This window comes from Octopus bimaculoides, chromosome 4 (genome assembly GCF_046866305.1).
Source record: "Octopus bimaculoides isolate indiv1 chromosome 4, ASM4686630v1, whole genome shotgun sequence".
Lineage (NCBI taxonomy): Eukaryota > Metazoa > Mollusca > Cephalopoda > Octopoda > Octopodidae > Octopus > Octopus bimaculoides.
In genome coordinates this window covers 85171871-85199646 of record NC_142931.1, presented here as the reverse complement: position 1 = coordinate 85199646, position 27776 = coordinate 85171871, and the positions used below count along the sequence as shown (strand labels likewise).

General features: G+C 35.8%; 2 protein-coding genes across 6 annotated transcripts; one reads left to right on the top strand and one right to left on the bottom strand.

Annotated features, from left to right (window-relative positions):
- Positions 1 to 1522: 1522 nt before the first annotated feature.
- On the bottom strand, positions 1523 to 14570 carry LOC106870737 (intraflagellar transport protein 25 homolog). The gene is made up of 4 exons (XM_014916923.3): positions 14378 to 14570; positions 7064 to 7170; positions 4297 to 4371; positions 1523 to 1890 (listed from the first exon to the last, which is right to left on the bottom strand). The coding sequence occupies exons 1-4, from the start codon at positions 14467 to 14469 to the stop codon at positions 1745 to 1747; spliced, it is 420 nt and encodes a 139-aa protein (XP_014772409.1). The 5' UTR covers positions 14470 to 14570; the 3' UTR covers positions 1523 to 1744.
- On the top strand, positions 10404 to 27103 carry LOC106870736 (leucine-rich repeat-containing protein 42). Of its 5 annotated transcripts, none has more exons than XM_089350909.1 (6): positions 10404 to 10554; positions 19615 to 20091; positions 22321 to 22439; positions 22596 to 22684; positions 24860 to 25043; positions 26938 to 27103. In XM_089350909.1, the coding sequence occupies exons 2-6, from the start codon at positions 19697 to 19699 to the stop codon at positions 27018 to 27020; spliced, it is 870 nt and encodes a 289-aa protein (XP_089207035.1). In that variant the 5' UTR covers positions 10404 to 10554; positions 19615 to 19696; the 3' UTR covers positions 27021 to 27103. The 5 variants fall into 5 exon arrangements, with proteins under 5 accessions (XP_089207035.1, XP_089207036.1, XP_014772407.1 ...); XM_089350910.1 differs by lacking the exon at positions 10404 to 10554 and adding an exon at positions 10621 to 10644; XM_014916921.3 differs by lacking the exon at positions 10404 to 10554 and adding an exon at positions 14664 to 14845.
- Positions 27104 to 27776: the final 673 nt, after the last annotated feature.

The following is a 27776-nucleotide window of genomic DNA, read 5'->3' as shown; positions in this document are numbered from 1 at the left end:
GTTGCATGAGTGCAGTGCCACCTCTTCAACCAACTTGACCCATGAAGACAGAAGGGCTTTCTTCAGATCTGACACATTTGAATAAGAATGAACAGAAACATTACTCTCTCAGATGGACCAGATAGCAGAGTCCATGGGATTGATGTCTGGACTTGAGGGAGCCCATACCATCTTGTCTCAAAAACCACTGAAATGCTCTATGCACCACCTCTGTGTCAAATTGGATGTGGGTTGGAGCCTCATCTTGAGTGAAGATATAATGGTCACCAAAGGTTTCTATGACCCAGAGTAACACCTCGTCCAACATTTCCACATAAATGTGGTCTTCTTGTTTTCATGTTGATAATTCTATAAATGATTGTTCTTTTTTGCATGTTTTCTAAGATGTTTTTTGGAATGTGGTGATGTAAATTATCTCCTTCTTTGCTAAGAAGAGCTTTTGTGTCATTTATTTGTTGGGCGGTGGATTTGACTATTGTTCTTTTTTGTTTTATTGCTTCAGCAAAATTTGATTGGTCCTTGGTGGTGGTGGTGGTAGCAGTGGAGGTAGTTGTAACAGCAGAAGTTGTTGTAGTAGTAGTGTTGGTGTTGATGGCAGACTTGAAGTCTTTGGTGGTGGTGATGGTGGATGGCCTTGCGACATTAGTTTTGTTGTTGTTGGTGGTGGTGGCAGTGGCGTTCAAGCTGTCAGGTTCAGTAACTAATGGTAGCAGGAGGCTAGGAAAATCTTCCTCGGTTGTTTTTAGCGCCTCGCTAGCGTTCTGCATGACTTGCATGCTGGCCTCGTAGTTTCCAGTTGCCATATTCAAAACGAAAAATGGCTAAAATGAATCAACAAAAACCTTCAAAGTTTTGGAAATTTTGCTCACAGAGGGGTAAAATCTTATGTAAATATTAATCAAGTTTGGAAGTGTATGTTGTTGGACAACTTTTTGACACAAAATATTTGACAATGAAACTTTTAAACACACAAAAATAGACAACTTACGTGGAGCCGTTTTGACTAGCGTCCGCCCATTACGTAGGTAGGTGGGTAGGTAGGTAGGTAGGTAAGTAGGTAGGTAGGTAGGTTGGTAGGTAGGTAGGTTGGTAGGTAGGCAGGTAGGTTGGTAGGCAGGTAGGTAGGTACAGATATACATGTCATGGAGGCTCCAGTCATCAGACAACAGAAGATGGTTCTGCAACTTCATGTTGAACAACCAACCCTCATGATCAATTTATAGTGATAAAATGTTTGTGCATATGTCACTCCCTCCATCAAATCAACATGACATGTGCAGGTGCGTAAGTGTACCACACATCAGATCTTGAAATAATCTTAGAGTAACATGAGATGAAGTGTTTTGTTCAATTGCACAATGTGCTATCTGGTCCAAGAATCAAACCTGTGATCTAATGATCATGAATACAACACCTTAATCACTAGAGCATGCATCTTCACAGACACAAACACAGACAGATAGATAAATATTAAAAAAATACAAGTGAACAAGCAAAAGAAAGTAGCACTTAAGACTTCTGGTCAAAATAAGAAGTGTTTAATAGCAGTCTGTCTTAGTTCCAATAAATTACAATTCCTCTCAGATATTTAAACATTCAACCAATTATACAATTATTCTTTTATTATATAACATTCAAACTGCCCAAAGGTAAATCCTGATTATAAATAATATATTTAACAGACATAAAAGGTCTTTGGATCAATAAAAATGTGAACATGTGAAAATGTAGAACTGTTATAGTGCTAGCGAACTGAAGTGCCATTTATTGTTACTTTGTGTACAGAGGCAAAACTGTCGTGTCCTGATAGAATGAGGAATCTTAAATATTGGACTTTGGCATTAACTAAAAACTTTTCTTCTGTTAGTTCTGACTCCAACATAGGTAAAGCTGAAATATAAAGGATATTATGTATATTTATACATACATACATACACATGCACACATATGTATATACATGTGAAAAATATAGAAATATACAGACACATATAAAATCAATAAGACAAGTCAAAACTTATCTGCCTATCTGTCTATATGTATGTATGTATGTATCTATCTATATATACGTATGTATATATATATATATATATCTGTATTCTGTATTGGCCAGACTATTGGACAATGCTATGTACGACTGCTAACAATGCAGTTCCTTGCATTGTTGTAGCTTTGGAATGATAACACTCCACTGGCTAGGAGGTCAAGTGACCATTCTCCTTGAATGGAAAACTAGCCTATTACAGGGTAACACATTTACAGCTGAGTGGGCTAGAGTAACATGAAATGAAGTGTTTTGCTTAAGAACACAATGCACTGCTGGTCTGGAAATCAAAACCCCAATCTTGTAATTGTGAGTTGAACATGCGAAACACTAGACCACATGCCTTCACATACACATTCACATACATATGTATGTACGTATGTAAGTATGTATGTACGTATGTAAGTATGTATGTACGTATGTAAGTATGTATGTGCATGTCAAAACTGATAATTCACTATCACCATTCTGTATTTTTGCATATATTATTACATACAAGAGCAAAGAGGTGAAAAAACTGCTTTTAATATGCTTTTAGTCAGGCATGCTGGGTGGAGAGGATTTGGATGAATAGTCAAATGTAATTACACAAACTTATTAGTAGGTGAAGGCGTAGCCTTGTTGTAAGAAGCTTACTTTCCAACCACATGGTTCCGGGTTCAGTCTCACAGTGTGATACCTTGGGTAAGTGTCTTCTACTATAGCCTCAGGCCGACCAAAGCCTTCTGAGTGGATATGATAAACGGAAACTGAAAAAAGCCTGTCATTTTCTCTCTCTTGGAGAGGCAAATATATATATATATATATATATATATATATATATATATATATATATATATATATATATATATATATATAGATATATATATATTCAAGAGAGTTAGGGGTTGAGGATCGAACCCACTAAGGGATAATATCTATCCAATATACTGCTGGGAGGGTACCCAATTATTGTTACACTAGTGTTATACCAAGTGCAATAAATGGGTGCGGGTAAAAGGGGGTTATTTTACCCTAAATTTATATAGCAATAAGAAAATGGAGGGGAATATGAGGTAATCATCAACTTGCAGACACTGTATTCCGTTGATTAATCTGTTTATTTTATAACTGAATTGACAAAAAAACAACATACAGGCATTTATGACATACCATGTCATATCAACAATTAAGATTTCAAATTTAAAGGACATTTAGCAATTGGAGAAGGGACAAAATCTTACAGCTGTTTCGGCCTAGTGTTGGCATGCCCCATTCTATCTCTATAGCTCCCATACGCTGGAGTAATTAGTAGATGAAAATGATGTAATGGGGGTACATGCATTATTCGCTAGGCCTCTTCAGAGATTTAAAAAATTCAATACCAATATAAAATAAGAATAAAATAAACAATATATATATATATATATCATCATCATCATCATCATTTAATGTCCACTTTCCATGCTGGTATGGGTTGGACAGTTTGATAGGAGTCAGCCAGCTGGAGAGTTGTCCAGACTCCAATTGTCTGTGAGGCATGGCCTGATTTCTATGGTTGGATGCCCTTCCTAATGCCAACCACTTTACAGAGTGTGCCGGGTACTTTTTACGTGCCACCTGCATGGATGCATTGATGTAGCACTGGCACATGTGCATTGTGTGGTGAGATTTTCACCAAGTAGCATAGCACTTGACTGGTTGAGAGAGTAAAGTCATTGTTATTATAATAGAAGTCACAAAAAGCCTTGTGAAATATGGTGCCATCAAATTGTAAGGCTCTCCAGTGTAAGCATCTCACAAAGAGCCTTGTTTTTTCATGAGCATCCTCAAAGCTTTTTGTGGTTTTTATAATAATGATAATAATAAAGGTTTCAAATTTGGGCACAAGGTCAGCAATTTCGGAGGGGGGGGGGAGGTAAGTTGATTACATTGACCCTAGTACTCAACTGATACTTATTTTATCAACCCTGATATATATATATATATATATATATATCAGAGCGAGAGAGAGAGATGCCTATATATGTATATGAGGGGCTTCTTTCAGTTCCCCATCTTCCAAAATTCACTCACAATGCTTTGGCTGGAGCTATAGTAGAAGACACTTGCCCAAGGTACAATGCAGTGGGATTGAGACCAATTCCATGTGGTTGGGAAATGAGCTTCTTAACTATATAGCTATACCTTCCCACATCATTAATGAGTAAAATAATAAAAGGAATTACAAAAAAGAAAATGAAAAAGAAACAAACATAATAAAAGCATAACTTAACTGCTTTCAGCCAGAAAATTCCAGTCATCATTGTCTAGGCTACTTTTCATACTTGATTCAATTCTCAAGTCTGCCACTGAATGAATTTGAAAAGAAACAGAGCATTATTACAATCAGATTAGATATTTTGAAATGGTTGTTTAGTGAAGTTTTATGTTGGATGTTAGAAGGAAGAACAATGAGCAAGTAAAAACAAACAAATAATTGGGCATCTATTATTTAATTGGGAGAAAAGAATGCAGCAAACTAGCAGAGATATTAAAGTATTCATCATTGTGTTAATGTCTACTTTTCCATGCTTGTATGGATCAGACTTTCTATGGCTAGAAGCCCTTACTGTTGCTAACCCCCACTTGTTTCTGAGTAAAGTAATATTTCCTTGACCAGACATGTTTGTACAGAATATTAGAAATGAATGGACCCTGTTTGTATGACAGTGGCACTTATAGCTATCATGCAATGTCAAGACAAGAGGATACACCCCCCCCATATATATATATATATATTAGATTGGAGCCTGGTGTTGCCATCCGGTTTCACCAGTCCTCAGTCAAATCGTCCAACCCATGCTAGCATGGAAAGCAGACGTTAAACGATGATGATGATGATATATATATATATATATACTCTTTTACTTGTTTCAGTCATTTGACTGTGGCCATGCTGGAGCACCGCCTTTAGTCGAGTAAATCGATCCCAGGACTTATTCTTTGTAAACCCAGTACTTATTCTATCGGTCTCTTTTTGCCGAACTGCTAAGTTACGGGGTCGTAAGCACACCAGCATCGGTTGTCAAGCGATGTTGGGGGGACAAGCACAGACACACAAACATATACACACACATACATATATATAGATATACATATATACGACAGGCTTCTTTCAGTTTCTGTCTACCAAATCCACTCACAAGGCTTTGGTCGGTCCGAGGCTATAGTAGAAGACACTTGCCCAAGGTGCCACGCAGTGGGACTGAACCCAGAACCATGTGGTTGGTAAGCAAGCTACTTACCACACAGCCACTCCTACGCCTATGTATATATATATATGTATACAGACACATGCACAACATGCTTCTTTCAGTTTCCATCTACCAAATCTACTCACATGGCTTCGGTCAATCCAGGATCATAGTAGAAAGCACTTACTCAAGGTACCACACAATGGCACCTTGAACCCCAAACCATGTGGTTGTGAAGCAAACTTAACACAGCTATGTCTGCACCAAGAGTATCAGGATGAATACCTTGTGGTATTTGTTTTGGTATTGTGCTTTCTTGAGTTCAAATTCTGATGAGGTTAATTTTGCTCTTCTTCCTTTTAAGGTCAATGAAGTACCAGCCTAGGGCAGTGGAATGGTGGAACTGTTAGAAAACCAGGTTCATTTCTATGCAGTATTTGTTCTGGTCCCTTGTATTCTGAGTTCAGATTCCACTTCCTGTCACCAACCTCCTTATCAAGAGAAACAGACCCTTTGGGGACTGGCTAAAGGTGATAAAGGTCCACTGTCAGACAGGCAGTGCAAAATGAAATTTTGTCAATCAGTTGGATGGTCTTTCTATGCTGTCCAGAACCAACATAGTGAAATAACTGATATAATCAATTAACTCAATTATCACATGACTCGCATATAAGACCACTGCCACCATCATTATCATCATCAACACCACTATCATCATCATTTAATATCTGTCTTCCATATTGGCATAAGTTGGACAAATCAATAGGATCTGGTGAGTTGGAGAATTGTGTCCAGATCCAATGTCTGCTTTGGCACAGTTTCTATGGTTGGATACCTTTTCTAATTTCTGTTTTTTTACCGCTAAGCATTTCACCAAGCGTGCTAACGTTTCTTATTTCCAGAGTGCAGTGGGTGCATTTTTTCTGGCACCTGCACTAGTGAGGTTGCCAAAAAACTCACAAGGCAAAAAAAGTTACCTTGACTGAGTTGGAGTGCAGTAGAAGGGAGGTGGCTTTATGCCAGAGGGATAGGAATAGGAACGTGGGAATAGGAATAGGAACTCCAATGTGGGTCACACTGAGTTTTCTAGAGGGTCATCAAATAAACAAAACTGAAATATTTTCCAGCTCTAAAGAGGAAGTAAAATCTTTAGGATGTAGTTTTGGCATCATTATAGAAGAGAGGGCACCAGAAGAGGTGATCTAATGAGCCAGAAATATATAATTATTTATAACTAGTTGGTTTGGCCTATTTGAGAGTTTAGTGTAACATTTGTGGATGTAATCTTCACAAGGTTAAATCCTCTGTCTAATAGTAGTCCAGCACACTGTTGATTTGGTTAGTAAAGCATTAGTAATTGTTGAGAGACAAATACCCTTCTGGATAGAATGCTAGTCTACTCTAGATGAGCGACTTTATTTGCAAGAGGAATTGAAGATGAAGTTAATAATCCACAAAATTATAATCTCACAACACTATGAACGGTCCTCTATGCATTAGATCTATTTTTACACCTAGAGTGGCGGATTGGCAAAATTAGTAGTGTTGGAAAAAATGCCTTGCAAAATCTGTTCTAGTTATTTAAATTCTGGGTTCAATTTATTCTTCTGTCATCAATAAAATAAAGTACCTATTCAAGTACTAGATTGATTTACTTGATTAATCCCCACCCCACCAAGTTCGTAGACTTGTGCTTATGTTAGAAACAATTATTATTCCCAAAGCTTAATCAAGATATACACATAGTGTTACTGATCTCTTTATAAGGCCAAATCTGACATAATTACTAATAATTAACTGTACTTACCATTACAACATAATATAGCAATTTCATTGATCTCCATCAGTGACGGAAAACTGAGTACAAACTCTTGTGGGAAAAGACCTGTCATGGTCCAAAATGTTTCAGTCTTACTGGAGAAAAAAAAAAAAAAAAAAAAATCATTATTATTATGATTAAGGTGGTAAGTTGACAGAATTGTTAGCATGCTAGACAAAATGGTTAGTGACATTTCATCTCTTCACAGTCTGAGTTCAAATTCCACTGTGGTTGACCTTGCCTTCATTCTTTCGAGGTCGATAAAATAAATATAAGTTGAGCACTGGGGTCAATGTAATCAACTTACCCACTTCCCCCAAAATTGCTGGCCTTGTGCCAAAACTTGAAACCATTATTATTATTATTATTATTATTATGTTGTTGTTGTTGTGAAGGTGGTGAGCTGGCAGCATCATAAGCATGCTGGGCAGAATGCTTAGTGGCATTTTGTCAGTCTTTATGTTCTGAGTTGAAACTCTGCTGAGGTCAACTTTGCCTTTCATCCTTTCGGGATCGATAAATTAAGTACCAGTGGAGTACTGGGATTGATGTAATCAACTAGTTCCCTCCCCACAAATTTCAGGCCTTTGTGCCTTTAGTAGAAAGGATTATTATTATTATTATTATCATTATTATTATCATTAAGGTGACAAACTGGCAGAATCATTATCATACTGGGCAAAATGCTTAGCAGCATTTTGTCAATCTTCATGTTCTGAGTTCAAATTTTGCTGAGGTTGACTCTGCCTTTCATCCTTTCAGGGTCAATAAAATAAGTACCAGTAGAGCACTGAGGTCAGTGTAATCGACTAGCCTCCTTTCCCAAAATTGCTGGCTTTGTGTAAAAACTATAATTATTATGTGATAAAAACTCATAGCTTATTCTGTTGGGTGTGATGGAAAGTGTCAGCTCTCCATACACAGCAGACTAAGGTAATACTTGTTTACTGGTCATGCTTCAAGAACTCTGTGTAGAATTGTTGCAGTTCCAAGTAATGCCGATTTTTGAAGGTGTTCTACCTTTACACTTACACCAATCTTTTTTAGCCATGTTGGTAGTGGAGTGCTGATACTTCCAAGTGCACCACTTACTACTGGTATCATATCTACTCTCCTCATTGACCACAACCTTCATATTTCCCACTTCAAGTCATCATAGCTGTTAATTTTTTCTTTTTTCACATTGATCCTGTTTCACTGAGGCATACTATGTCGATTATCATGCATGTTCCTTCTTTTTCATTCACTACAACAAATGTCTGGTCAGGTGATTGCACTGGATCATTGTATCCCACAGGATTTTGTAATTCTCATTCTCCGTGACTCCTTCTGGGGTTTGTCATACCATGCCTTTGCTCTTTGTAGGCCATGATTTTCACAGAGCTCCCAATGGATCGTTCTTTCCATATTGTCATGGCGTCTTTTATATTCACATTGTGCCAATTTCAGTCACTCACTAATGATGTGCCATACCGTTTCACCCCTCTCACTACACATTCTGCATTTGTCACTGAAATGCCATTAAGCATTTAGTCTGCCGGCCTTAATTAGATTAGCAACAACAATAACAATGTTATATTTGCATGGTCTGTTCACTGGACTCACAATCATAAGGCCATGCATTTGATTCCCTGACTGGCCTATGTATTGTGCCTGGAGCAGGATAATTCTACTTCATTCAGATGAAAATGAGATCTAGCACCAACAATAGCAGTTAGGGTTAACTTTGCAGAAAACTGGCGTCCTGTCTACAGGGAATCTCCAGAGTTTGGAGTAGCATCTACCCAACGCTTTGTTTTTGAGACAGTAAAGCTATCATAATAGCCCAAGTTACTCATGGTTTGACTGATGTGCCATATACACACAATTTCAACAGCATACAGGAACTTAATTGATTTCCATCAGTGAGGGGAAACTAATAATACCTCCTATGAGTGGAAAAAAACCTATTATGATTCAATATATCTCTGTCTTTCTGGAAGGAATAGAACTCAGAACATAAAGTGATGGAGATGAATATTTTAAATATTGTTGTCTAATAATAATTATGTCACATTTCTTTTGGCAAAGGAAATATTTTTAATCAGTGGAGCATCGTCTTTCCAAAACGGAGTGGACTTGGACAGGCTTTACCTCACAGTATATTCCCATACATCTCAGTCTTATTAATTACATTTATAAAATCCAATTTCTCTCGAGATCTGGTCACATTTGCCATATTTTTCGCTTCCGCTGGTGCCTCCTACCATCATTTACATTAAACGCCCCCACCAACGACGCAATTATCTCCCCTGCATCATATATACCGATAGTAATGCAGCCGTCTCCCTTGTGCCTTTTAACACTGTTCAACTGCACGCACGCACACACACACACACAAACGCTCTCTTTCTAGTACTTTTGTTTCCCGAAGATCGCGGTAGTCTCAAGCGAGCATCAAATTTTCCAAAATAGAATAAAATTGAACGAAGATAGCCCCTCTATGTTGTTTGGACATGAGCGACAATTTTTTGACTGTAACTAAATCAACGTGTCATAAAAAGGAACAAAAAGAAAAAAAAAAAACTATGCGATAAGATATAATACACACATTAAGTTTTTGGTAGAGATCTATTTTTGCGACTTTTTATTGTTTTACATTGTCACTTATCCAATTATTTTAGCAAACTAGTTAATTTTTAATTAAAAACATTTGTTTAAGAATTATGTCGCTCACTACACTTTTTAACACATTGGGAACATACTGGACTCTCAATCAACATAGAGAGGGTTATTTTATCTTTCGGAAAATGAATAATCATCTCTAATTGAGGTAATAGGGCCAGCAGTTTTAAGGTGAGTTCATTAATCGATTCCACTGGATTCAACAAAAGTAAAGACAAAGTGGTCAATATAAAGATCTTCACCCGGGAACAAAAACAAAAATAAACCAACCTGGTAGGTGTAGAAAACGAATATGAAAAAGAAAAAAAAAAATGCGCTCTGACGACCCGGGGTGGGTGGGAGGTAGGAAGGGGACTTTCGGAAAATTCACAAAATCTAATTTTTCCGTCATAACTTCCGGTAAAATGGATATATATTGATTTTTTTAAAAACGGAATCCCACGTTTTTGGTTATAGAGGATCTGATTCCGAAAAAAAAAAAATTTCAAAAATCGCATTTTCAAAATTTCAATTACCCCCCCACCCCCTTTCATTTTTCACTTTTTCCGGAAATAGTTTTTTTTTTGTGCGAAATACGTAGAAAAACACGAAGATTACGATTCTGAAAAAAATTAAATTTAAATTTGTGTTTATTTTTTCCATATTCTTAATCTCCATATTTTCTCACGTAGATTGATGGAAAAACAAAAACAAAAAATTCGGAAAAAGTCTTTAAAAAAGTTTAAAAACGACCTCCCTCACACACTTTAATTTCACATGACTTATTTTGTCATATTACTACGGGAAATTACTCTGAAATAAATCTTTGCAGAAAGGTGAGTAGATTGATTACATTATGTTTTCGCAGTTTTGTGAGATTTGGCTGTTATTTCTAGCATTTGGATAGCCTGCTTGAAGGCCTGAAGGTAATATTCTTTTTTTTGGTTAAAAAATTGAAATTTTACAAACAAATTTTTTTCAGAATTGTACTCTTCTTATTTTTCAACGTATTTCGCAAAAAACAAAAAATTTGCGGAAAAAGCGAAAAATGAAAAGGAAGGGGGGGGGGGGGTATTGAAATTTTGAAAATGCGATTTTTGAAAATTTTTTTTTTCAGAATCGGATCCTCCATAACCAAAAACGTGGGATTCCGTAAAAAAAAAAAATCAATATATGTCCATTTTACCGGAAGTTATGACGGAAAAATCGGATCTTGTGAATTTTCCGAAAGTCCCCTCCCCCAGTGTTGTCAGCGCGCATTTTTTTTCTTATTCGTTTTACTACATACTTGTTGACACCCATCAGGCTGGTTTATTATTTTTTTGTTCCGGGTGAAGATCTTTATATTGACCGACAAAGTTGATATCGGCGGGGATTTGAACGCAGAATGTAAAGAACATTTTCCCCGACACTAACGATTCTGCCATTCACCACTCACACGCGGAAAATTAATAACGGTTTCTGATTTAGGTACAAAAGCAATTTTAAAATGAGTGGAATAGTCGATACCATCAACCCTAGTACTTGATTGCTACTTAATTTTATTAGTTCCTGAAAGATGAGAGGCTACGATGATCGCGCCGGGTTTTGGCATTCCTTTCTACAAGAGTGGCCTCCCTTGCAAGCAGCTTTTTTTTTTTCCCAACTTCAAACTTTTCACGTTCACTGGCCATTTCTTAATTCCAAGTAGTAACAAATCAACGACGAAAATTATATACTGTCACTTGATCTGCAAAAAATGGCAGCCAATTCTCCCTCAAATCATAACCTACCATTTTCAAAAAAAGGAAACAGACGTTTAATAAATTCCAGAATAAAAGATGAGAATGGTCACAGCAGAGACACGTCTGATCATAGGTTTATCCCATTGACTCGGGGTTACCCAATAAGCCAATGAAGGAAGCCCTATCCGATCTTTTAGTCTGTTGGAAATAACAGCCAAATTTTCTCAAATCACACTCTGCTACTACTATCTTAAAAAGGAAGTGTGGTCATGGATTTGTTGTTTAATTCCAGATCAGCCCCAATTGAGCAAACTTATGAACAAAGGCATTCCAGCCATGTCCATCCAGTTTTATTTATCTAGGACAATATTACCCAATGTGTCCTTCCTTTTTTAAGATCATAGGGTATGATTTGAGGGAGAGTACACTGTCATTTCTAGCATATCATGTGACACGGGAGTTATTTTATGGCTTGACGTGTATTAGTTATTATTGAACTCCAAGTCACCTTAGATTCAGTACACTATGATCAAAGGTGTTCTAGACGTGCCCATCCTATCTTACTTTCCTTTTCAAGAATACAGCTAGGATTACATTACCCAATGAGTCTCTTTTTCCTGGGGGTATAAGATGTGGTTTGTGAGAGATATGGCTGCTTCTTCTAGCAGGTCAAGTGATTCCATAGAGGCTTAGAGGAGTGTAGTGGTGGGATGCTCATATGGATAAAGTACAGAACTATTTGCTCATAAGTTATGAATTCAAATCAATTGCAATCACTTCATTGTGTTTCTAGGAGAAAAATTTATCCTACAATGCCTTAGTTCATCTAAGTTACATTTTAGCCTCAGCTTAGTTCCAACTCTGCAGACTGTGATCAAAGGAATACCTGCCAAAGCAATCTCACCTTTTTTGATGTGCAGGGGACCAAAACTACATAATTTAATAGTCGTTTCCTATGATGGTAGGTATGATGTGAAGGAGATTCGGCTGCTATTTTTAGCAGATTGAGTGACCACATAGATCTCTTCTGTCAGTTGTGAAAGGCTAGATTCCTACCCACTATGAGATATTTCATCCATTTAATACCATGAAATCAGAGCTATGCACTGGCTCTTAAAAACTCTTTGTTAGTAATGCAGTACACTTTTAATGTAATCTTCTTCATAGAAATACAATGGTGCTAGTATATTACTTATATTATTTTACTGATTCTCAGTGTATAACTTAGATTTATTTTATTGTTCTTGGTGGAATGAATAATAATTGAACTACAGCAGAATTTGAAATCTATCCTTTACAAAGTATCCAGTCAGCTCTCTTATGTTTCATATTTTCTTCATGTCATTCTTTCTATTATAGATCTGCTTTTCTTGGGATGAGATTTCAACAGCCACTTTTTTAAACATTTTCCAAGTCACTACTTTCACACATTTTCTTGAATCTTTTTGTTTATTCCACAGAAGAGTAGCTTATTGTTATTGATGACTTTGATCTTCTCATTAATGCATATTTGTACATAACAAATAGCAACGGTCCAGCCTCTGACCTCTATGGTATACCACTCATCATCTCTCATCATGTGGATGGTTTCTCATCAATAGCCAAAGTAACAAATTTTTGTTTTCAAAATCAAAACTGGAAATTAAAAAAATTAGGAGACAGTTATATAATTGAGTGGATACAATATCAAACTATCAACTCCATAATTCATGGGTTCAAAACCAAGTGCAGACGCCCCATTTTATTATAAATGCTACTGATAATCTTGAAGGAATAAATTCTGGAAGAAGTAGTCACAATAGAAAAGTACTCTATTTAGTGCTTTCATGTTGAATAAACTGAAATTGAGTAGAAGTTTTTTGGCTTTTGAAAAGATAGAATTAGAAGAGGGTTAATGAGATGTTGCGATGACCAATTTTAATTATGCCAGTGGACGTTAGATTTCTTCAACTGACTTGAAACTGTATTTTGTTAGTGTTTATTCCCTCAGCAGAAGAAAAGGCAAAGTTGATGTTGAAGAACTGCGAACTGATTTCGTAATGATTTTGAGCGTAGGCACACGGTCATACATTTTCAAAGCACAACAAGGAATATTGTTTGCCATTCTACCGATTTTGACATCTCTTGCGCTTCAATGGGTTCGAAATAATGAACAAATACAAGTGGATCTAGAATAGCAGAGAAACATCCTCAGAACAAAAGAGCAATGAACTCGATATTTTACATCAACTCCTTCACCCAAAATACATGTTTAACCACAGGTTAACCTTAAACAAGCAGACCAACGATTAAAGACATTCCAGCCACAATCGTGTAGGTCGACATTATTTAATGGGATATCTCGGAGTTCAAAAACTTCAAAACATAATTTTCAAAATAGAAATTAAGTTGGTTGATTTTTTTGTACAAAATATGCCTTATTAAAAAAGTTACAAGAAAACAAAGTCCTAGGTGGAAGGAAGTCACTAAAATGTGATTAAGAAAAAAAGAAAAGAAACGGGATGGTCTTGGTTAGAACGCTTCTATAAAAAAGACAGGTATTAAGAAAAGGAAAGAAGACAGCGTACTAGCTAAAACGTCCGTTTGAAGTTGAAAACTTAAAAAGAATTATGAAATTTCATTAACTTGATCGTTTCCCAGTAACTTGTAAAATAATGCATATTTTTGCATGCGCAAATGGATCAACCAACTTATTTTCTATTTTGAAAATTTTCTGTTTCGGAACTTAAACTCTGGAATATCCATTTAATGTGATCTTCATTTTTTTTTTTAATGTTAGGATGAGATTTAAGGCATTTTAGTTTTTATTTCTCAAAAGACAAGCGACCACAGAATTAGTAAATACAGTAAATTATTGTTTCTGAAACTATGGCAACAAATAAACAAAAATGCAGGCAGGTGTTAGATAAATGTGAGTTGGAATAGAATCCCTTACCCATCGATTATATTTTCTGGCGGATATTCTTCATCGCTGGAAGTGGCCAGACCAATTTTAGTGCCATTTTCTGAAAGTGCTAAATCTAACATTCTCTTGTATCAATTGTAGTTTCGTTGTACAAGTAACAACTGCCAAGTTTCAGATTTATAGTTAACTAAAAAACATTAGAATAAAATGTTTACCGTGAAAACGAAAAACGATGTCCACGTCTTGTCAACAAGCCAAAGTGAAATAAAATAAAAATAATTTACTTTTCAGAAATGATTTGATTTTATAAAACAATTCAATGTAATAATAAATTTTTTAAAGCAATTAATTTATTGTTACGAGATAGAAAAAAAAATATTATTTACATTTTAGTTGAAACCAAATAAAATATATAAAACCTGAGCGGTTTGATCGTTCCTTTACAAATTTCCGATTTTAACTCTGCCTAAAACCGCGGGAATCTGCAATACAGAGCAGGTGAGTTGAATAATTCTATTAATGTCAGTCGAGTTAACAGTGATAATAATTCGTCCATACAATGGACTAAGTTTTATTCTGAGAAAGAAGATAAATCTCATGTTTCGAGCATGAATTCTTCGTTGGAGAGCGCTTCCTTTTATTTTCTCCTTTCTGACCATTGTCGCCTCCCTCCAAACTTACGCATATTACCCTTTCATCCTTTTTTTTTTACCTCATCTCATTTATGCAAGTTTATTATTTTATTACTATTCCAATTGACATTTCATTTCCCGCCGACGAAGTTTTCTATCTGCATAAACTTGTTTTTCACTATTTGAATTATTTGTATTACTCTTTACTGAGGCTCAACATCAGTAAATTTGCTAGGTATCTACTGTTTAATGTTACAATATTTAATATATCAATCGTTTAGTAACTTCAGTCAGCGCTTAATCTCATTATTTACAGCTTGCATAATAGTCAATATCTTCGAATTTTTTTTGTCCGAATTCTTTTCTAATAAGTATATGCTCTTTATATGAACGACCCATCACCATTACGGAACCTCTACGTGATTGATGGACTTGTCAGAAATAGCAGCCAAATTTGCTTCAAACCTCAACGGTCTTCTCAAAGGACGCGTTGGATAATGTCTTGGGTATACTATTCCAAAACAGGAAAAAAAAGCAACGGTCATGGCTAGAATGACCATTCTTAGACGTTTGTTCAACCAGTAATGACCCCGGGTTAAACAACAATCTCTACCTTTTATTAAAAATACAGCTGTGAAATTTAACAATTCTAACATCTTCGAGTGTTTATACTCGCCACTCTGTACTTATGTATGTTTGAAAAACAATTCCACGGTCGGCATAAAAGAAAATTATTATCTCTAGTATTCAAATGTCAACGAAGGATGCTAACTAATTGAGGGAGCCAATATATCGTCGTTCGACCTGCTAGAAATAATATCCGAACTTTCATGTTATAGCTCTTAACTTAGAGAAAGAAGGATTCATTGAACTCGGTAATACTATGTGGTGGTCCCGACTGGAATGCCTTTCATCATAGGTCTGTTTTTTTTTTTTTTTACGGTTGACTTGATGCCACATAAGAATGACAACTGAGGTATGAAATGGCAAAAATAAATGTTTTGGAAAAGTTGTCAAAATACATTGGAAAATGTAGTAGATCGTTCTGTTCACGCACACATTGACTTGATTGCGTGTATGTGGGAGATTTTTAATAAAAGCTTACGTGGTCTAGGTTTGCTTGTTATCTAATTAGAAAAAAGAGTGGTTGTTTAGGAAGTGCTCTTTCATACACTACCTGGTCATTAACTCCTGCAGCATAATTGTTATTTTCAACCAACTTAGTAGCAAACCATGGTCTAGAAGACAATTAACATAAACTAGTAACAGGTCATTTTATGATTCAACTATAGTTACGATTGTATCAACCTTTTAATGCAACTCGTAAATTTTGCAGTGTTGCGAATTTACGCTCGTAGTCTTTTGGAGAGAAATTTAACAATTTTCATACATTTTGTTTCTGTTTCCTACAATCTAGATACGAATTTAGTAATCTTTCTTTTTTGTCATTTTTCCCCCTAGTCATGCAACACATGGACATGTATGTAAGCGTTTTGTTATGAGTTTTAAGCGTGTTCAGCTTCTCAATAAGCAGGATTGTTAGTTCAGTCAATAAACTTGCTGTAATGTTTTTAACACACAAGTTCCACATTGTCAAGTTGTAATTGGCATGGACAAATTTGTTTCTGTAAGTGCAATTAAGGGGGAAAGTTTCTATATTTGCAATTTATGTGCACTATATTTGGAGAAATAAATCATCTGTGCAACAAGAACAGTCTTCTGCGTAGTTGGTGAATTTGTAGGCTTACCATGTGACCTAGTTTGACCTGGACAGTCTCTGTTTGAAGGGCATATCCCAGTGTTCCATTTGTTGTCTTATTAGCAAAATTGTGTTTAATACTGAAATGTTACAGAATATTCAGGTTATTGAAATTTAAATTCTAAGAAGAAAAGATTAAGAAATATTAATGTCTTTACTTGTGGGTGTATGATGTACTTACATTGTAATAATACTCTCAAATCACTAAAGACTTTTTGTTTGTCACTGGGTTCTTTAATAGAAAATAAAGTTAATGGTTTCCCTATTTTATTTCTTATAAATAATGACTAACATGCTCAAACTCTCTGTTTGAAATTCTAAATCCTATTACAGGAAAGAGATGGATGCACATAAGAAAAATTCAGCTATAAAAATTCTTCATGCAAGCACTTATATGATAACTATAATTTAAAGACCATCTCAGTTTGATCCCTAAAATTCAAAGGTTGTATAAGAAATTGTGCTAATTCTACTTAAGTGTGATCATCACCATGCATCTGTTTTCCATGCTTGTATGGGTTGGATGGTTTGACCAGAGCTGCACAAGACTCCAGTCGGATTTGGCATGGTTTCTACAGCTGGATGTCCTTCCTAATGCCAACCATTTTACTGAATGTGTTGAGTGCTTTTTACGTGGCACTGGCACAGAACTCTTGCAGACCAGTCCTCTTCACCAGGGGGAGTGGCCTTAACACTTCTGCTGTGGAATATGGGTCTTGTTGAGTACAGCAAGTCACCAAATACCTCAGAGGCATATTACAAAAAGAGTTACTGAGATATTGTTAGATGCTGAATCAAATTAGAGTAATGTGAGGAACTTTTAACAATTATCTACAGTTTAGTGCCCAACCTGACGTTTTCTTATAACTCAGTAGTGCATATTTTTTCATGAAATTTTTCATGAATATAATATAGAGATGTATTTGAAGGTAATAGATTCAGCAAAAGAGACCGATGAAATAAACACCAGGCTTAAAAATGAAAAAAAGAAGTACTGGAGTTGATTCATTCTACTAAAAATTCTCCAATGCACTACTACTCCTGCTTGGTCACAGTCAAATGACTGAGACAAGTAAAAGATACAAGATGAAATTTAGATAAGCCAACAAGGATGCCTCTAAATGGTTGCTAGAAATAACAGCCAAATCTCCCTCAACCCACATCCTACTGTCTTAAAAAGCAAAGAATAAAGTAGACAGTGTGGTAATCCCTGTTATACAAAAATCAAGATGGACATGGCTGCACAGCTTTTGATTATAGAGCTGCTTAGTCAAGGGACCTGGAGCTAAACACCATAACCTTTAAAATAGATAGTTAAGTGCAGGCTGATGAAATGTGAATCCCAAAGAATTTTCAGTCAAATTACAGGTGTAATGAAAGATATTAATTTTAATATTGGTTTCGCATTTTGGTGCAAGGTCAGCAATTTCGGGGGAGAGGGAAAGTTGATTACATCCCTAAAGGATGAAAGGCAAAGTTGACCTCAGTGGAATTTGAACTCAAAACATAAAGACGGATGAAATGCCACTAAGCATTTTGCCCAATATGCTAACAATTCTGCCATCTTGCCACAGGTTGTAGCATACTGGTCAGTGAATCTTCGCCAATCAGTTGGGTAGTATTTGGGGATGTGGAATGGGGTGGGGCAGCAATAGCCACTGTGTTTCGGAATTGAAGTATTTTTTTAACTTCAAGAAAAGGTCATCTTTAGAATGTTGTTTTGGTTATTATGTTTGTGGGTGTTGCCAGGAAAGATAGACTATGTGGGGCTTGGCTTTTTTTTTTTTTTTCAGTTTTGATGGTTTTAACTGTGTTGTTCAAGACTAGAGAATGTGAGTTTCAAAATTGTTTCCTTGTGGTTGATTGTTGGTTGTCAAAAATCAGTATTTTATATCTTGTCATCAGTATTGTATTATGTCCATGCTTACCATACTTAATTACCCTGGGTGCATAAGCGAAAGCAGGGTATTGTAATCACTTTGTCTGTGTGGTTGCAAAATTACTGGAAAATGGCTGAACAGATTTTTACCAAATTTGGCAAAAATACTCAGTGGGTGAGTGGTTCAAAATGATGAAAATTTGGTTTGATTGTCTTCAAGCATACATAAATACATTCATAGATATGTAACTGTGTGTGTGTCTGTGCAGCGATGGATTTGAGTGTTTTGCTTATTTACAAGTTGATTTCTTAATTTCACCGGAGTGATACTTAACAAAAAAAAAAAATTTTTTTAAATCGTACAAATTTCTTAACCAAGTTTAGTCAAACACTTACAAAGGTTAATTCAGTTCATTTAAAAAGCATGAGTAAGCAACGCATTGTAAGCCACACTATAATTTGTGAAAAGATTTATCTGCGTGCCGGGTATGCATCGCCCCTCTGATACCTTTATTTTCACTTTATTTTTTTTCTAATCTTCTGGATCTGGTAGAAGAGGCTTTGCTGGCCCTCTAAGACTAGTGTAATTGATGCCATTAATGTTTCTCTTGAACTTTTACAAGTCAACTATTGCAGCTAAAAAACAGAGAAGGGAGGTAATTCTAGAGCGCCTACATTGTTCATGGATTTACATGATTACATGGATGGATTAACCTAATTATAACTAGTTATCACGTGGACGTACAGTTTACTGCTGTAATACAGGGGCACTAAATAGTTGTTTCATTAGCTTGTATTATAGTTTTCACACTTGCTACAAGCTTAAAGAATGTTATAAAAATACTTTCTAAAATAAAAATCCTCTTTTAGTCTATACCACAATGAAAATAGCGGTATCACAATAATCCGGTGGATTACTATAGCGCCTCCTGAAGAACTCTGTTCATTGAATTACATACCATCTATTTGATGTTATTTTTTTCTTTTTTCATTGTAGATTTGAATCTGGTGGCATGAATCTGTCACAATGAATTTAGTGTATCTTACACCATTATTGAGACAGGATTTCTTTGTGTAAGATGTCAGCTGGTTCTCCAGCTAACTGTGAGAGATTTTCCTGGCAGTCTGTTCCATCCCTTTTGTCTTTATGTATTAACTTCGTAGCTGACAATTTGGACTTGGTTGAATCATTCCAACACTTTCCTGACCTTCTTGGTAAAGAAATCTTCCTTGCTGCCGAACGCAATGAACAATTTGCTCAACCAGATTCTACTGTTATCCAACGCCTTGAACTCTTTTCCACAGCCTTCAGCACTGAATTCCTACAGAGTTTATATTTAAGTCGAGAACATCTGCTGGTGAACTATTTGTCTGATGATTTCCTTCTGTTTGCTGGTGTGCAGTCCTTGAACCTCAGCCACTGTGGATTATCTGATGACCATGAAATTTTATACAAATTGAGTTGTTTTACAAAGTAAGTTCATTACATTTTTCTACCTATATTAAAGTTTGTGTATTCAGTTAACCACTTTTGAATGTTTTATTCAAACCACTACATTTTAAATTATATTTAATCTATGTACTTAGATAAAATTCAAGAAAGAAAACAATAAAAATTCCTATCTGTAGTAACTCAACTTGTTAATAATAGCAACCAAATATCCCTGAAATTACATCCTACCACCTGAGATGTGCACATGGATGTGTGGTTAAGAAGTTCACTTTGGAACCACATGCTTAGGAGTTCAGTTCCACTGCATGGCTGTTGTCAGCTGGCATCCTGTATTAGAGTTCCAGGTCAACCAGTACTTTGTGAGTGAAATTGGTTGTTGGAAACTAAAGAAGGCCATAGTATGCATGAAATCTTCTGTGCTTGTCTGTGAGTTCATATTTTCCCTCGTTTTTGTGTGTATTCACTGATTGTAAACAAAAGTATTACTTTCAAACAGGTGATGTTGTTTCCTTGCAGTCCATGGCTGAAGCACATCTGGGCTTCTTGACATGCTACATGGTCTTTGTAAACAAAGAGGGCATTCAAATGGTGTCAGTTATTTCCAGTTCTCCATGTCCAGGCTGTTCCTTGTTCAAGAGACTGGGGGATTATTACCTTGTTTGGAAACGTATGAATTGGCACAAGGAAGAGCATCTGGCTGTAGAAAACGCTGACCCATGCAAGCATGGAAAAGATGTTAAAATGATGTTGATGATGTTTACTTCAAGCCCATGACTTGCTAAATATAGTAGGTCATACACTATATCTAGCTGGACCATTATATCACAGCCTGTTGTTTAAAATTAGGAAAGGATACATTAGAAACTATATATATATATATATATATATATATACACACACACATAGAGACAATCATCATTTAACATCTGTTATCCATGCTGGCATGGGTTGGATGGTTTGACTGGGCTGGCATACTGGAAGGCTGCACCAGCCTCCAGTCTGATTTGGTATGGTTTTCTATGGCTGGATGCCCTTTCTAACTCCAACCACTCCGAGAGTGTAATGGGTGCTTTTATGTGCCACCGGCACGGGTGCCATTTGTGTGATACCAGGGTGCGTTTACGTGCCACTGGTATGGGTGCTAATTTGCATGACACCAGTATCTGCCACGACTGCGATTTTGCTTGCCTTAATGGGTCTTCATCTCAAGCATGACATAATGCAAAAGATCTTGGTCATTGCCTCCGCGGGGCCCAACACTCGAAAAGAACTCAGTCACTTTGCCTCTGTGAGGCCCAATGCTCGAAAGGAACTCAGCCACCTTGCCTCTGTGAAGCCCAACACTCGAAAGGAACTCAGCCACAAGATTTTATATATATAGTTTTTTTTTTTTTTAATTCTGTGAGGAATCCTATTTTCAGATCAGGTCATTCATCATGGTTGTTTGGTTATTAATGTTTTGACCTATGACCAAAGACAAACTAGCTGTGATCATCCCATTTTTTCAAGGGTATTTAAGTCTACATTATTTCATGTGTCCTTTCCTTTATTAAAGTTGGTAGGATGTGATTCGTGGATACTTGGCTGTGATTTCTAGTAGGCTGAGTGACCATGCAGTGACTTACTTGTGTCATAGAAAGGTATCCACTGGAAAGGGCATCTGCTATTGTGAGTGAGTCTGTGTGTGTGACTTTTTTCCTTAAGAATTGAAAAATTCTATTTTTTTTTACATGTGAGGAATTATGGTATTTCAGCAGTATTTTCTTTCAATAATTTACATTTTATAGGTTTTGTTTATTTCTGAAGCCTCAAATATAATGATCATCTGGTTGCTAAAAAATTTACAACTTATTCTTTGGACTGTAACATCAAAATTAGAATCGCCTAACTCTTCTAGAATGAGAAAAATAAAGCTTAATAAGATTTTTTCAAACTATTAAACTCTCTTTAAAGTAGTTTATATCTATAATGTTTTGATAGCTTTGATGTGTGAATTGTCACCAGGTGTCTTATTCCAAGATGTGTAGTACACTGATTAGATTTGAACCTGGAATCTTATTTTCTAAACTAAAAATTAACATCAGTATCTTAGTGGATAAGAATCAATTAAAATATAGTATAGATGTAAATACTGAGGTAAAAAAATAAATATCTATTGCCTCTAAAGATGAGGTTAATTAGTTTGGGAAATGGTAATCTTATTAATAGCCTAACAGAGACATTTAATAAAGTTTTCATTAACTGTTTCAGCTTGAATACTCTATCACTTCAAGATAATGCCTTAACAAGCCGCGGTTTGCAGAAACTGACTCTGCCATTGCGGATGTTCAACCGAGGACCAAAATTACTTAAGGCTCTTGATCTTTCAGGTATCTCCTCTTTTTACCTTTTTTAAAAAAATTTTTCTCTCTAAATTTCTCACTTTGTGCTATACATTTTTATTCTTTACCATTCATATTCATCAAATCTCTTGTTCCGGCACAGACTAAATTTACTTACTTTTATGATTTATTTATATTTCCTAGAAAACCCTGAATTAACAATCCATGGTATTCGCTACTTGAAAGCTTACCCATTGCTTTGTGTTCTTAACCTCTCTAATACAGCAATTAGTGTGAGTATTTTTTTACTTATTTATTTTTATCTTTTATTTTTTCATTGATTGGGCTGTGGCCATACTGGGGCACCACCTTGAAGGTTTCTATGTTTACCTGCCTCAGATGGAGTTTGTTGAGCTAGATTTTGTATGATTGGTCATATTTCTAAGAAGACTGGAAATAAATTATACTGTATAACAGTGATGTTCGCTTACAACTATCGCACAATATAAAAACAAGACAGCATACACATACACTCATATGTATGTGCATAATACATGCATACCCACCTGTTATATGCAGTGGAAGCAGTACTATTTATCTCTCACACTTAATGTAAATACACTGTTGAAAGGCAAGCAGTATTTGTCCTGAAGTAGCCTCATTTATACAGGTTCTGTGTTTAAAAACTCAATATGTATTGGAAGGAGACAAATATCCCAGCCACAGTAAGCAAGAACAAATACATTTTGTTCTTTTTTTTCAATTTCCATCTACTAAATTCACTTACAAAGCTTTGGTTGGCTTGGGTCTATTGTAGGAGACTCTATCCCAACATGCCATGCAATGGTAATGAACTTGAAACCATGTGGTTAAGAAGTGAACTTCTTGGCCATACAGCCATGCCTGCATCCATAACTTAATCAATATTCTCAATTGACGAATTGATTTTATGATATAATCTTCAGAGATAAATTTATTCCATAGCTTTTGTTAGCAGACTCTCTGTTTTCTTGTTAACCAGTAAGTAGTATGTTAGTTTGATACCTTTTACTCTCATCTCTACTGCTTTGAGTGATTGAGTTTCTGTTCTAAATTTGGTAACTGTTATTTTTTTTATCTGTAACCAGGGAGCTTCTACACAGTTGCTTGACCAGTTGCAAATAGCTGCCAAATCTCCTCAATTCACAGCCTAGCATTTTAAAGAATGGACACATTGAACAATATAGTCCTAATAATACAAAGTGATGGAGTGGTCGTGACTGGAATGACTTTAATTATAAATCTGCTAATTAAGCTAACTAGAGGTAAAGCATTTTTAAACGAGGAAACCTCTAGCTACTCACTTAATTGCTAGAAATAGCAGCCAAGTCTTGCCTTACATTGGATAATATAGTCCCTGATACACTGATTGAAAATAAAAGACATGATGTTTATTGCTAGAATACTTTTGACGAGGGTTGACATAGGGCTAAACAACTACTCTACCAATTAACATTCACTAAGCTAACCTTGGGAGAGAGTGCCTATGCAGTTACTGAATAGGCTAGAAATAGCAGTGACATGTCTCTTAGATTACACCCTTTTATCTTAAATAAGGAAAGACACATTGAGTACTGTAGCCAGTCAAGGCAAAACTGAGAGTAAACAATTGCTTTTACTGCAGTCTCTTTTAATTATTATCTGTCTCCAATTAAGAAGAGGTGCAGGCATGGCTGTATGGTTAAGAAGTTTGCATCCTAACCACATAGTTTCGGGTTCAGTTTCACTACTTTGACCCTGGGCCAACCAAAACTTTGACTGGATTTTGTAGACAGAAACTGAAAGCTCTCGTGTGTGTGTGTGTGTATATATATATATATATATATATATATATATGTATGTGTATATGTATATCCCTCTCTGTTAGAAGGCAGAAACACTTACACATGACAGTAACCTCCACCTGCCAAATTGTCACAAAGCTATAGCAGAAGACATTTGCTCAAGGTGCAATGCAGTGGGACTGAACCCAAAACTGTGTGGCTAGGAAGCAAGCTTCCTAACCACACAGCCATGCCTGCACACACACACACACACACACACACACATTATATACATATGTATATATACACATTATATATATATATGTATATATATATATGTATATATATATATATATATATATATATATATATATACACACACACACACACACACAAACATACATGTGTGTGTGTGTCTCCTTGTTTTGACATCATATGATTGTTGTAAATAGATATGAATCATTTCTAATATTCTGTCTAAACATGTCTGGCCAAGAGAAAATATTACCTTGCTTAGAAACTAGTAAGGGTTAGCGATAAGAAGGTATTCTTCCATATAAAATCTACCTCAATAAAAAAATCCATCTGATCCATGGAAAAATGGACATTAAAACGATGATGATTACGATGAATTCTCTCTCACACCTTGTTTCACTCTATTCACAGAAAAATGATACCAAGCTGCAATTACTGTCAATGAGAGTGTGTATTCCAGAGGAAGGTGTATCTGGTGGACTAGATAGCTGTTTTCGTTTACAGACTGAAGGCTGGGCAAGCAATGTGATCAATACTTGGTTGACTTGGTATAACAACAAGAGCAAACGACCTCGGTTGGGAGAAAATTCTTTCTGTAAGTATAACCCCACCCCCACCCTCTTGCTTGGAATGTAACTCAATTGTATTACTTAACATCATGCCAACTCTTAATGAGCAAATGTATTCTGACCTGTCAGTTCTTAATTAGTGTTAATGTCTTCCTACATACATCAAAGAACTGTCTTATTGATTACATTTTGGTCAGCCAAACCAATCTAAATGGAAGATTCAAGTGAAACAAGGATTTTTTAACCCAGGAGTTTTATACCATTTTTTTTTATCTATGAACCCATTTGATTACTATTTTATTCTGGTGGAGCCCCATGCCATTTGATGTTTAAAAACTAGTTTTATTGAAACTTTCAAAATTTTGTTTTTTCATGCATAGATCTTCGTGCCGGTGGCACATAAAAGCACCCACTACACTCTCGGAATGGTTGGCGTTAGGAAGGGCATCCAGCTGTAGAAACTCTGCCAAATCCGATTGGTACCTGGTGTAGCCATCCGGTTCACCAGTCCTCAGTCAAATCGTCCAACCCATGCTAGCATGGAAAGCAGACGTTAAATGATGATGAGATTGAACTCTGTAAGATGTTAAAGAAACCTAGCTGTTTCTTGCAATGCATACATCTAAAGCAAACATTTTTCATAGACCCTTAAAATACAATCGTGGATCCCCAATTTACTATTTTGTTGCATGAATCCCCCAAAATTTGATATGGACCCCTGGTTGAGAACCACTGCTTTAACCCATGTAAGAGACCCACCCATTGGATCAATTGTCCAAGTCAGTATTTATTCAATGTTACTGAGTAGGTGAAGGCACATGGCCTAGTGGTTTGGGTGTTGCACTCCTAATTGCGAGATCATGGTTTCAGTTCTTGGACTGAGTGGTGCATTGTGTTCTTGATATTACGTTGCTCTGTAATCACTTTGACACCTGATGTGTGGTACACCAAGCAGTTGTTCAGGCAACATTGATTTGATGGCAGGAATGAGCTAATGTACAGCACATTTTATCACTTATAAACAGATCATTTGTGCAGTTGGCTCAGCAAAAAACTGAACACTCATTTGTTGTCTTCAATGGGAGATTCCATCATGATTGGATTAGTTGTCCATGTCCTCTGACTTTTTGGGAATTCTCATTGCTTATGTAAGACAGTGTGACGTAAATCATTTGTGGAGAGTGCTGCTTTTATTTATGTAATTTTCATAAATCTGCGAGATATCATATAGGTTTGATTTTTCTTTTTTTTTTTTTTATTTTGTGAGATGGTTTTGATTATATTTTCCAGTACAAATTTATGTCCCATTCCAGAATAAATTACTTCATCTGGAATTATTTCCCTTAGTTGGAGTTGTCTCCCTTCTTACACTTTTAATTTGAATGATAGCGTTCATGTTTGTGTGTATATATTTTGGAGGCATCGCCTTGAAGAAGTTTAGTCGAGCCGATTGACCCCAGTACTTAATTTTCTTTAAAAGCCTGGCACTAGTTCTATCGGTCTCTTTTGTCGCACGGAGACATAAAGACACCAATACCAGTTGTCAAGCTGTGGTGGGGAACAAACAAACGCACACACACGACATGCTTCATCCATTTCCTATCTACCAGATCCACCCACAAGGCTTTGGTTGGTTCAGAGCTGTTGTGGGAGACATTAGTTCAAGATGTCATGCTATGAGTTTGAACCAAAACTATGTGGTTGCAAAGGTCATGGACTCTGCCTCTTCTTTCCTGAATATTTTAACATAAGAACAAAAAACTCACTTTGTTAATGATCTTGAAAAGGATGAATGTCATTCAATTTCATTTTTCTTTCTTATAAAAAAAACCTAATGTTTCCCTATTGGCATAATAAATAAACAAATAATGATGATAAAGAAGGGTTATAAATGTTTCTGTTTCTTTGTATTTTATTCAGATTCAAAGCAGAGGTTAAAATTTCGACTGACCAAATGTGAATCTTACGCCAAACCAAGATACCAATTGGTTCTGAAGAAGTGAAATTTGGTTCATTGCTCTATTTTTGTATTTGTAATAAATAACATTAATAATATTAACAATAACAGTAATAATATTCTGGTCAACTGTTTTACTCTTTCATTTCTTCTCTTTGCTTATTTCCATTTTTTTTTTTTTTTTTAATTTGATTTTTTTCTTGATTATTGAGAAGCAGAGCAAAGGACTCCAGTCATAGTTCCAAACTATGTTGGTACTTCATATCTTGCCTCTGTTGGTGAATTGTTTGTGACAAAGATAGTTAACTTCAATTAGCTCAATTCATTTACTTGTAAATAGACACTTCAATATAGAAGTTGTTCATTACAATAGGCACTAGCTAAACTGTAAATTTCACAAATGTCTTGGCTTGCATAGAGTGTTCCACAATTTTATCATTGAAATGTCACTTGAGATAGACTGGTATCTTGTACAGATGAGACAGGTTTCTCATCTGTTTAATTCTGTAGAAACTGGAGGTGCTCTTCAACTCAGGGTGGGAGGGTGAATATTTCTGTTGGTGAAAGTGTGTTTGTCTTTGGTTTGTAGCATATGATTGCATAACCTTATGTAAATTTTATTTATTTTATTTTTATATACTTTTTTATTTTTATATTTTTTAATTTGTTCTCCAGCTCTCTGATTTATATTTTTCTTAAAGTACTGTTGAGTTGGCTCAAGTCAGTTTCTGATTGAGTAGACCCATAACACACACATTGCCAATCGAATAACTAGGTTTAACCTAAAAATCTACTGTTCCAG